This window comes from Phytophthora cinnamomi (genome assembly GCF_018691715.1).
Source record: "Phytophthora cinnamomi strain GKB4 chromosome Unknown Contig103, whole genome shotgun sequence".
Lineage (NCBI taxonomy): Eukaryota > Oomycota > Peronosporomycetes > Peronosporales > Peronosporaceae > Phytophthora > Phytophthora cinnamomi.
Window position 1 is genome coordinate 120856 of NW_027151036.1, and position 11658 is coordinate 132513.

At 53.0% G+C, this 11658-nt stretch overlaps 4 protein-coding genes across 4 annotated transcripts; 2 read left to right on the top strand and 2 right to left on the bottom strand.

The window, feature by feature from the left end:
• Positions 1-399: 399 nt before the first annotated feature.
• IUM83_19894 (uncharacterized protein) lies at positions 400-2953 on the top strand (the record flags this gene model as incomplete). Its single annotated transcript, XM_067944963.1, has 5 exons — positions 400-1050; positions 1111-1301; positions 1367-2035; positions 2108-2176; positions 2242-2953. 5 exons carry the CDS (start codon positions 400-402, stop codon positions 2951-2953), a joined length of 2292 nt encoding a protein of 763 aa, XP_067782890.1.
• A 202-nt stretch (positions 2954-3155) lies between these two features.
• IUM83_19895 (Glyceraldehyde-3-phosphate dehydrogenase) lies at positions 3156-3899 on the bottom strand (the record flags this gene model as incomplete). Its single annotated transcript, XM_067944964.1, has 1 exon — positions 3156-3899. One exon carries the CDS (start codon positions 3897-3899, stop codon positions 3156-3158), a length of 744 nt encoding a protein of 247 aa, XP_067782896.1.
• Positions 3900-7269: 3370 nt separating this feature from the next.
• Positions 7270-8100, top strand: IUM83_19896 (methionine sulfoxide oxidase MICAL3 protein; the record flags this gene model as incomplete). Its single annotated transcript, XM_067944965.1, has 1 exon — positions 7270-8100. One exon carries the CDS (start codon positions 7270-7272, stop codon positions 8098-8100), a length of 831 nt encoding a protein of 276 aa, XP_067782895.1.
• A 1685-nt stretch (positions 8101-9785) lies between these two features.
• On the bottom strand, positions 9786-11128 carry IUM83_19897 (methionine sulfoxide oxidase mical1 protein; the record flags this gene model as incomplete). The annotated part of the gene is made up of 2 exons (XM_067944966.1): positions 9786-10667; positions 10724-11128. 2 exons carry the CDS (start codon positions 11126-11128, stop codon positions 9786-9788), a joined length of 1287 nt encoding a protein of 428 aa, XP_067782894.1.
• Positions 11129-11658: the final 530 nt, after the last annotated feature.

Here is an 11658-nt window from a genome sequence, read left to right on the forward strand (position 1 = left end):
TGAAGAGCAAGAAGAGTGCCGTAGAGAGTAAGTGAAAACTAGCTAGCGAAGCACGGGTATAACTCAATCAGATCTCAATTTACTTTCTAGTAGTGTTTGTCAACAACGACGGCACCTTGCCTGAGCGCTTCAGCTACTCATAGTTCCTCTGCTAGTGCTACCATACATTAAGTGACGACTTATTGAGACACACCTTAGTTTCACTTTTGTTTCCTATTTTTGGTATGGCTCACACTACTATCTATAGATACAAGTAACCAGAATGCTGGCCGCTTAAATTATCCGTTCTAAGACGTTGTCCAAGGATTATTTGGGGGTCAATTAGTTCCTCCAATCAACCGTCTAGCACGACATTGAAGCATCGTCCGGGCCAAGAGCATACTGGTGTGTGTATGTGGCATGATGGAGACCACTCCTTTCAGCCATCTACCTACCGATGAAGACGATGGACGCGAAATCTTCAACGGGCCATTGCATCGCAAGTCGCTTTCAAACCCTTCAGCAGCTTCGCAGAAGAAGATCTTCCCAACAGACACCAAGGCCACAAAAAAGAGCCAAAAAGTTGAAAATTCACCCAACAACTCGGTGAAACCTCGGCGTGCGAACCAACTTCAAACCCGGCAAAGCATTTTCTACCTCTTCTTAACGGTTCTGGCAGCTTGCACCTGTCTGAGCTGGACACTTTGGCTCATCCTGCTCAACGTCGCACCCAACAACACGGTGAATAGCGTCATGAACACGGAAAACCTCGACTACGGCACGTTTTGGCTGATGGTAGACCCTTCGAAGGCGATGGTGGGGGTGGCCACATTTGGTCTTTCGGTTGTTGCGCTGGGGTACTTTGGAATTCTCATCAAGATGCTTCCGTGTATTCGGCGCTCGAAGCAAACCTACTTGGTTCACCAAATCACCAACCGGTCTTTGAAAGAAATGGTTGAGAAGGCTCTGAGTGAGGCGGCAGATTCGAGGAGAAGAAGCAGAGTAACATCTTCGGCTGCGAGGTTGGCTGTTTCACTTACGCATGATGATAGTCCGACCCGAAAACTGACCGTACGTCTCACTGCGTTCATCCAACCGGGGGAAAGAGCTCACCTTGTGTGTGTTGTTTAGAATATGCTGGTGAAATTCGTCGATTTGGCGCTGGAGACGCTTCTCCTCTATCAAATGCTCGACTCGGGGTCCCCCACACCACTTATTGTCATTTTTACGATGATTGTCGTGATCAATGCACTTGCTTGCGCAGCGATGATGTTTGTACCACATGAGCGAGCACCACTTGCAGAAATTCTGATTGATACGCTGTAAGTCCGACTATCCTGGTTTGGTCACCTCCATTGAGGCTTTAACCGCTTTATTGTTTGTGTAGGTTCGACTTTCTAATCATCGTCGGATGCCCCATGCTTGTCGTATTCTACTGTTTGTCCAACTTCACCTTCGACCGAGCTAAATTCGCGATCAATCTTGAGGTATTTCCTGCTGGTTGGTTTGAGCAAGGTGCAAGCGTGATCGCAGACGCGGAACAGACCGCTGTCATTTATGAAAGTCTAAAGTCGCTGCGTATTATGACGGCGCTCAATTTCTTCACTCGCATCGGTGTCAACATAACACTTTGCTTGCGTTTGTGGAAAGTGGTGGACCTCATCCACGACCCAAAGAAACGGTCTACCAGTGTGTATCCAAAGAGCCACCGGCTTGGAGCTGCCTTCCTCGTGATTTACGCTGCATTGCTGATTATATTTGTGGAGGAGAGTATGAGAACTTCCGCGCTCGCTTGCAAACCACATCCAGAGTGTGTCGTAAAGGCACGCCGATGGACGATTCTGGACAATGAATCGCTGACCCAATGTCCGTGTCTAATGATGATCGATCGGGATACCGCGCCAAAGACTTACGCCGAATGGGAAAATCCGATCAACGTGACGGATAAAGTGGCGCAACTTGCCGCCATGGGCGAACTCCAAACGGTTCAGTTGACCAACCGTTATCTGGCTGTACTACCAGATGAACTTCGCCGCTGCAAGAATTTACAACACTTGTGCGATCTACAGTCATTATAGCAATGCTGCATATGATTTAAGTGCTCTGACTAGTTCTGCTGCTTTTCTAGGTCGCTGGAGTATACACACACTCAGACTTTTCCTGCATGGATCAAAGAATTCACCAAACTCGAATACGTGTAAGTAATTAGATTGAAATATTTAATAAAGAGGTTGGTCACTGACAACCTTTTGTTTTGACTAGGCACGTGGAGAGCAAGACTTCACATCCGATGGTGGTTCTGCCCGACGATATGTTCGACGACATGTCCATGCTCACCTTCATCCACTTCGCGCAATTCATCCCCATGGTGAAGCTACCGTCGTTCGATGGTCTCACGAACCTCAAGTCGCTCACACTGGCTGTGCTACTCTTCCTCGAAGAGATCCCTCCGTTCGACCACCTTCACAACCTCGAGAGAATTGTGCTGTCGTGCTTACCTGCAATCGACAGCATCCCCGACTTCTCCCCCATCAAGGATCTCAAGTCGCTCGCAGTATCCGACCGTGGTGCTTGGTGCTGCAACGGGTTTCTAGGCAAATGCGACCTCACCAATCCCAACTGTGGCGTTCATCCGCTCTGGGGGAGTCCAGCCGTCCCATGTACAGATAAAAAGGCTTCGCCGGCGACACTCGCTGCTGTTAACAAATTCCATTCCACTACGTGCGGGCCTGTTCTCCAGCCTGGAGTGTTGGAAGGACCTCCGACACCAGACCTCATGGCACCATGCAACGGCACAATGTGGAAGCAGTGCCCCACAGCAGACAACGTCGAGTCGATGTGCTACAACGCTCGATTCATGGCGATCGCGTGCACGACGAATCACTTCCCCATTGAAATGCGCCGTCGACAGATAGCAGAAGGTGTTGGCGACAAGTGCGACCCCGAAGTGGAAGCGTGGCTCGGTTGCAAGTAGGTCGTCTTCACAACACTACTTAATAGATAGGAAAATGTGTATTTTCATAACGAACTGAAAATGAAAAAAAAACGCACATTTCATTTCTGCAGCACAACTACACGTAGCTGTTCATGACCTGCCGCCTCCTCTTCTTTCTCTCTCAACAATTCAGCCTTTTCAAGTTCCATTCCAGGTAAACGCTCTCCATCCTCGTCACCACTTAGGTCTCGCCCCCCATGTTTTCATTGCCATCGTTATCCTCCGCGACCGGCTCATCGCCCGCAGTTCCCTCGTCATCCGCCGGGGCTCCTTCATCCTCAGCAGACTCGTCACCCGTCGAGGCCTCTTCATCATCCGCCGGGGTCTCTTCATCGTCCTCTGGCGCGCCCTCCTCCTCGTCGCTGCCGTCATCTCCGCCTAGGTCCAGTGGCTGGGTCGGGTTGTCCGCCGGGGTGGCTGGAGCGGCCGCCGACGAGGTCACCTCGTCCTCGCCGACATCAGAGTCCGAGTCCCCCACGGTGGCGTTGAAACCTCCGCTGCCACTGCCGCTGCCCTCGTCGCTCGCCTGCTCCCGGTTCTTGTAGCAGCTGATGCCCTGCTTGCACTGCTCCTTGTCCTTGCTGAACATGCACCACGTCGACGACTTGAGCGAGCACCAGCCGTAGCCGATCGAGTTCCAGCCGAACTGCGACTCCATGGCGATAGCCTCGTCGTCCATGTCCCCGTCGGCGTCGCCGTAGCCGGTCGTCACCTCTAGCGTGACGGAGCTCTCCCCGTTGCCCCCGTTCAGTGCAAACACGTCCACCGCCGCAATGCAGCCGACCAGCAGCGCCACCGCACCGACCACCCCGAACAAGGTGCGAATAGCGCGACGACGCTGTCTCATGCGATCCGCATCGCGCTGCGCCGCCTGCTGGTACGCCGACAGCAGCATGGCCGCTTCCTCGCCACGCTCGGCCCTCATATCGATTCAATCCGCTTCCGCCACCTTCCGGTCAAGTCGAACTATGGTGAACGAATTGGCCTCCCGGGGGCGTCCAGATCTTTGGTCATGAAGATCCCAAGCGTGGTGACGGACGGCTCACGCGCGTCCACGAGCAGATCCAAGAGCCACGTCGAGACCCTTTGCAAGTCGCGCGCTGGATTCCGCCTCGGCGTGTCCTGCGCCGTTCATTAGCGTCCCCTCATGGATTCCACGACCGACCGACTACCTGCGTCCGAGCCACGACTCGATGTCACGAGAGCACGGGGCGTTGGATTTGTAGTCGCCGCATCAGCGGGTTCATGGTGCACGAGATCACCATCAGCCGCTCATTGTAGCACATGGCTTCCGGGGTGCCCGGAGCATTGCACTGCTTCCACAACGTGCCATTGCATACATCCACACGCGCTTCGGTGGGGGGTCCGTCGAGGCCTTTGGGTCGGAGGACGGTATCGCATATCGTCGAGCTGAATTTAGGTATTCACTGCCGCAATGGTGGCGGCGGATGTGACGGGGCTGGTCCGGTTGGGAGGTAGACAGGTTGCAGCTGGCGACCCCCACACTAGATGAGGCGGACAGAGAGGGCTCTGGAGGTCGCAGTCGCCCAGGAACCCGTTGCAGCAGCACTCGCATCAGTCGAGCACGACGAGGGATTTGAGATTCTCGACGGTGGTGACGTTCGGGAGGCTGTGGAGCGTCGGGACGCACGAGATGACGAGCCGTTCGAGGTGCTCGAGGCGGTCGAATGCAGGCAGCTCCTTCAGAGCGAGGGAGATGGCTAGGGTGGCTGATCGAAGATGGGCGAGGCCGTGGAAGGAGGGAAGTTGGGTCACCGGGATGAACGACGCGAGGTGGATGAAGGTGAGGAGGATATGTCGTCGAACATGCTGTCGGGGAGAGCGACCATCGGGAGACTCATCTTGCTCTCGAGGTGTCTGTTGTCGCAAAAGAAGAGATCGTTCGGTAGTTTAGTTTTCGGTAGTAAGGTAGCGTAAGTGAAAGCGTACAGAATTCCAGCTTCTTGAACTCTTTGATCCAAGCTGGTAGCGCCTGTGTGTGTACTCTAGGCTCCTGGTAGAGTAGAATGCCCAGAAAGAGAGTTAGTTAGTACTGTTGCTCACTCAACAAAGAAAACAGTCGTTGTGTTGTACAGGCATATCAATTCGGTACATCGTCGGAGTTCTTCGGGCAGCTCTGGCATGTAGCGGTTTGTCAGCAGCAGAGCCTGGAGGTTACCCTTTGAGGCCAATTGAGCGACCTTCTCCGTGACATTCTTCGGCTGCATCCGCTCTGCGTAGGTCTTGGGGCAATATCTCGGTCGACGAGTATGAGGCGTGGCCAATCGGTAAGAGATCCTCTTTTCGGGATAGTCCAGGTCCACGCGTGCATCGTACATTCTGGATGAGGGTTCCATGCGACGGAGGTTCGAGCACTTGCTTCGACGAATAAAATCAAGCAAAGCGAGAAAAGAACGAAGAAAGCTGCTGCTGGCTTATTTCGCTTGGGGTACACGCATCCTCGCTGCATCTGCGGAAGTTGAGTCAACTTGATCGTGCACACGATGCCGTCGAAGAAAACCTGGATCAGGAATGTTTTTTTTCCCTTTCTGATCTGCTTCGAAGACGCAACCTTGTCTATCGGGGCCATCTCAGAACCGATCGAACTTTGTAGTACCGAGATCTCGAAGTACGGGGCCTGCATGTCCATATTGCGAGAAAGCCTCAACCTCCCGGTTTCCCTGCGCCGCGCCACCTTCATGGTCAGGCTGCAGAGCACGATAATATTAAATGTCACCGGTAATCCTTACCTGTCGCTGATAGTATTTAGAATTGTAAGGTTATTACATAACACAGGTACTAAAGTTAGATAATATTTTTTTTACGTTTCACTGAAAATTACTACGGGAGATATTTGGTATTGAGATTTTTGGATTTAATTTAAAAAATCCAGAGTCAAGTTGTGGATTATTACTCAGTGCTCAATTGACGCTGCGCTCCACCACGCTCCGCACGGACATCCCACTGCTGTCGCGCGCTTTGCCGGGAGCTGCTCTGGATACTTTGCCACGCGAAATGAATTCGTGCGGATTCGTCGGCGCCGCAGACATCCACGCAGTCTCCGCTTCGCTTCAACTTCGGTGTCCTCAAAATCTTAGGCGGCGAAGGCAGACCTTGAATGGTAAAGACGCCGCGCCACCTCTCTGACAGGCGGGCTGGCGTGTTTGAGGATGCGCGACCGAACGACAACCAACGACGACACGAAGTCTCAGCAGCTACAACAACATGTAATACCATTTCGGTGCGCTCGGGCTAAAGTTTAACAACCCCGTGTCCATGTGGTTGCGTCGAGGCGGCTTGACAACCTTGTTCGGGCGAAGATCTGCTGACCAGCAGCCTTACTTTCCGGGCCTTTCACCCCGCGGGGGACGTTACGCGGCCTTGGATCAAGCGTTAGCTTCGCGCCACTTTACTTCTGCGCTGGAAGATCTGACCATCGCTTGTTACCACCGGCTTGGGCATGCCGTAGAGCTGTGGAATATAGGATTGCTATTGTAATATTGCCAAGATTGTCAATCACAATAATTGATTGTGCGTAGATCTCAATCGGCAATTACAATCCCAGTGTCCCCCATTCTACCTTTTGACCCCTGCGCACGGCTTCAGTTGAAATCTAGCAGAGCAGCCGTGAGTCCAGATAATCGGCGTTAGCTAGCAGCTAGCTTTTCTTGATGTTCTAGCTGCTTCAGAATGCGAGACGAAAGAAATTTTGGATTAATTGTTGGGGTACAAACTGACATGACCAAAACATTCAAGAGATCAACGTTTTTGAAGCTAAGCAGCTCTGTGATGGATCAAGTAGATGCATTAGGACGATTACAAGACCGAACGAATAGAAATACACCTCGCCAGAGGAAAAATGAGCGAGGTTATAGATTACAATATTTTGTACATGTATTTAAGATTGTTGAGATTTCGATAATTGATCGGTCAAACACGTAAACAATCTATAATTCCACAGCCACATGTCTACGGAGTGCAGTCGCTCGTAGCGACTACATGTATACAGACGCTGCGTTCAAGGTATTGGCGACTCGACCTGTGGCTTGGCCGGGTCAAAGCGCCACACTCACTCCGCATTTGTGGGCGCGGGCATGGAATTGAGGCCAGTTTTGGTGAAACAGGTAGCAATAAAACTTCACCTTAGGCGTCGCACGATTTGCACGTAATGCACTTCTGCTTAGGCAGCTCGAAGCCCCCCGTTTGCCCACAGTCCGACCGTCTTCAACTGGGGATACCATTTAACGTAGCGATTTCTGCGGCGTCATTCGTGCATTTGCCCGAGCGAGCGCAAGATGTACAAGCTGGACCGCAGACCCCCTCCCGTCCCGGACCGTCGCAGAGTGGGCGAGAACCACCACCCAGTCACGTACATTGGTGAAGGGCTCATCGAGCCGAACGGCGTTGACTCACTGGATCCGCTCAGTGAGGACGACATCGATGACCAGTCTCCACGGCACCGCCGGAAGCTGCTGGACTCCTTGGCGATCGACGTGGGTGAAAAGTATCTCGACGATATCTACAGACGCGAAGGAGACGAGGATGACTGCACCTCGGGAGAAGACGACAGTGACGACCCTCAAACCGGCAACTACCGCTCTTCCATCAACGGTAATGGGATACCGGCGGTGGTGAAGCCTCGGACGGATAAGGAACAAGCGTGGCTGAAGGTGAGGAAGCTTCTGATCGAAGAGGAAGAGAAAGCCTCGACGCGGAAGAAATCCGTGGACTCGCACGAAGAGTACGGCATCGACTGCTACGGCACAGTCAAGCTACTGGATTCGTTAGTGCGGTCGGGGAGTGACTACAACGGCAGCGTGTCGTCCGAGGGCTCGACGCCAAAGGTCGATCCATCGTTGGAACCGACACCGGCTTCGTCTACTGGAAGCGCCACGACTTTCGAGAATGGGCTACAAGATGGCGCAATCCTGCAGGGCGCCTACCCGCAACCGGGCTCTCACCGCCCGTACGCCCAGCAGCCCTCACTCCGGAAAATCTTCGGCCCAAACTGCTATGATGGCGATGTTGGGGCAAATTACTGCGGCGTGTCAGCGAACAGAGCTGTCGGAGGCAGCAGTGGCGCGTATTTCGACGCATGTGGCTTCGATCGACCGAATCGTACGTGAAGAGTTGATCTCCCAGCAGAAAATTGAAGCTCGGCGACTGTCGAGCACGCAGAGGTCGAATGATTCGAGCGACTACGACTTCCGGGTGCCAACGTATCCGTTGGGCAAGCTTCACGCGAGGGTGGCGCCAACCGTACGCGAGTCCTTCAAAGCCTTCACCTCGGCGGAAGATTTAATGGACACTATGGCTGCGTTTGACCACCTTATCGGGGACTGTGGGCTAAGCGGCGTCCAAGTGGAGGAACCTTGGTACGTGTACTACCACATCCGAGCTGCGGTGTATAGCAAGTTGGGCTTCGGCAGAAACAGCTCTTCAAGCTGCTGGATGCGCGGTTTAATACCGATGTACAAGCGGAGACCTGCTGCCAACAAACGCGTCTGCATCGTTGAGCTGGCCCAGTTGGTCTGCGTGCTGCAGTGGAGCTGGCACTGCTTGGCAGTCACGTGTCGGTTCTCGAGAAGCGCACCAAATTCAATCGCGAAAACATGTTGCACTTGTGGCCGTGGGTCGTGCAAGACTTGGCGTCATTGGGAGCGAAAGTCTTGTTCCGACACTTTGCAGGTCGAGGACGTACTTCCACGTCAGTACTCGTCAATTGCAAGTGGTTCTGCTCAAGGTAGCGCTGTTAGTTGGCGCAAGTGCACACGTCAACGGGTTTCGAGGCAATAGTTCCTCCTGGATCCGAGCAGAGCGGGAGAACCCGTTCTACTCGATCAAATCTCAGCCTCAAATTTCCGTTGAGGGTTCACAGCGGTGCTTGGCGCTACGGGCGTGAACGACCAGGTGGCTGACTTCGCAGGCATCAACCGCTTTGTATTCAACCAGAAAGAGTCTTTGGGTATTGTCTGCTACTTCCCAAACCTGGAAACAACAGAGGAGACCAAGGTGAGGGAGTTCTCGTGGACAGCACAAACTAAAACACCAAATGCTGTATAAGATGCGGGACGTCGGCCTCGATTTGAGAACATCGTGTACTTCCGTGGCGAGATGCACTACCTTGTGATGACTCCAAAGAGACACAACTTGCTGACTCGCGGGGTGGTGAAGAAGAATCACCCGAACTCGGCAGATCTGGTGAGGGACGGCAACATCAACCACAACGCATTGCATGCACGCCAATGCCATCGTGAAGTTCGCAGGCATTCCCCGGAAGACGGACTTTACGCGCGTGAGTCTGTTCGATTTCAGCTCCTGACCCGAGCCGAGGAAAGCTGCGAGTATATTGACGTCGGAAAAAAGCTGTACGTCGGTCTCATTGGCGACTCCCCTTTTGGAGCCTGTCTGGCACGAAGGCGTGGGTACCTGTCGTGGATTCCTGGGAGCGCTGGATGGAGTGTGGATGGTGGCGCAGATTGGTCTGAAAGCAGACAAGCAACTACTCGCTGAGCGAGAAACGGCGTACAAAGTGATGCAGCGACTATCAGGTCACCACCGCGACGAGATGCAGAAGAATGTGCGCAAGTACACAGTCGATCCAAGGTCCCGCTACACGATCGACTTTCCTCGAGGGATCTAGATGCACAAATTTGGGTTTGATTTCCATAGTAGTGGTAGTAAATAATTTCATGCGATTTTGTGAAGCTTCTCGATTGTAGCTCATGTTGTAGCTCATAATTTCGTGTTTTAGAGGTACCTAGCCTATCCATAGCAGTAACTCTACACCTCTACTATCCTAGACTAATAGCTAAACGACTTGACGGAAGTCAACCATGTAGCGCGACGCGGGATCCACCGTGTACTTGCGCACGTTCTTCTGCATTTCGTCACGGTGGTGGCCCGACAGGCGCTGCATCACTTCGAAGGCCAACTGGCGATCGGTCAGTAGCTGCTTGTCGTCCTTCTTGCCAATCTGTGACAGCATCCACACAGCATCCAGCGCTCCGAGGAATCCACGACAAGTTCCCACCCCTTCGTGCCAGACAGGCTCCATAAGCGAGTCACCGATGAGACCGACGTACAACTTTTTACCTTGTGATGTCAAGATGCTGGCAGCCTTTTCAGCTCGAGTGAGCGAGCTGAAGTCGAAAATGCTGACTCGTTCAAAATCCGCCTTCCTCGGGACGCCAGCAAACCTGATGATGGAGTTAACGAACCCGTGGAGGGCGATTTGGTTGATGTTCTCCTTACGCACCAGGTCCTTCGGGTCAGTATAGTTCCTCTTCACCACCCCGCGAATCAGTAAGTTGTGTCGTTTAGGCGTCATCACCATGTAGTGCATCTCGCCTCTGAAGTACACGATATTCTCCAGATCGATTCCAACGTCGCGCAGTTTGTTGAGCATCTGGTGCTTCAGCTGTGCCGTCCACGAAAACTCTTTCACCTTCATCTCGTCGGGCGTCTCCAGATTTGGGAAGTAGCAGACAATGCCCAAAGATTCGGTTTTACAGAACACGAAGCGGTTGATTCCAGCAGGCTCCGCCAATTGATCGTTCACCCCAGTGGCGCCTAGAATTGCCGTGCACTCCTTCATCGGGATCTGAGGCGAAGACTTGATGGTATAGAATTGATTGCCACCTTCTTCCGGTTGAGGAGGCAGAATCTCCTCGAAATCCGTCGACGTGTGGATCTGAACACCAACCAGCAGCGCAACCTTTAGCAGAATTACCTGCAGCTGGCGCGTACTGACGTGGAAGTACGCGTCGACCCTACAAAGTGTCGGAGCAACACCTTCGCTCCCAGCGACGCCAGGTCCTGAACCACCCACGGCCACAAGTGCAGCATGTTTTCACGGCTGAATCGCTTCCGCTTCTCCAGCAGAGTAACATGGCTACCCAGAATCGCGAGCTCCACTGCAGCTCGCAGACCAACGGGGCCAGCTCCGACAATGCAGACGCGCTTGCCGGCAGCAGGTCTCCTTTTGTAGACGTCCATGCTAAACCGCGCATCCAGAAGCTTGAAAAGTTGTTTCTGACGGAAACCCAATTTGTTGTAGACAGCAGCTCGGATGTGGTAGTACACGTACCAAGGCTCCTCCCCTTTAACTCCGTTAAGACCACAATCTGCCAGCAAATTGCCGAAAGCTGCCATGGTGTCGTTGAGGTCTTGCGCAGATGTGAAAGCCTTGAAAGAGTTGCGTACACCTGGAGCAACCTTCACTTGAATGTTGTCAAGAGGATTCGGAGTCTCTCGAACTCTTTCTCGTATTCACTCGACTCGTTTGAATACTGTGTGACTGAGCCGCCGACTTCCTCCTTAAGCTTCACCGGCGCGCTCATGTCCTCTCGGGCGATCTGGTCAATCATGGACAAATGAGACAAAATCTGTGCCATGGAGGCATCGGATAGCTCCATCCGTTGGCAAGTCTTGACCATCTGTTCCAGCGCGCAGCTCGCAACATCCATTGAGATGACGACGAGCCTCCTTGGGGCGACAGACTCATTGTACGATTCAGAGTGATTCAGAGCGCCACGACTTGGTCGAGTTGTGCTTTCGTCGTCCGAAGAGGACGAAGTGTTCCCACGCATAAACTGCGAGAATTTGCTACCCATTCGGTCGACAAACGTCTGCGGTGGATTTCTTGGTCTCTGCCTCGATAGACGCTCTGGCTGCTGAGAGAG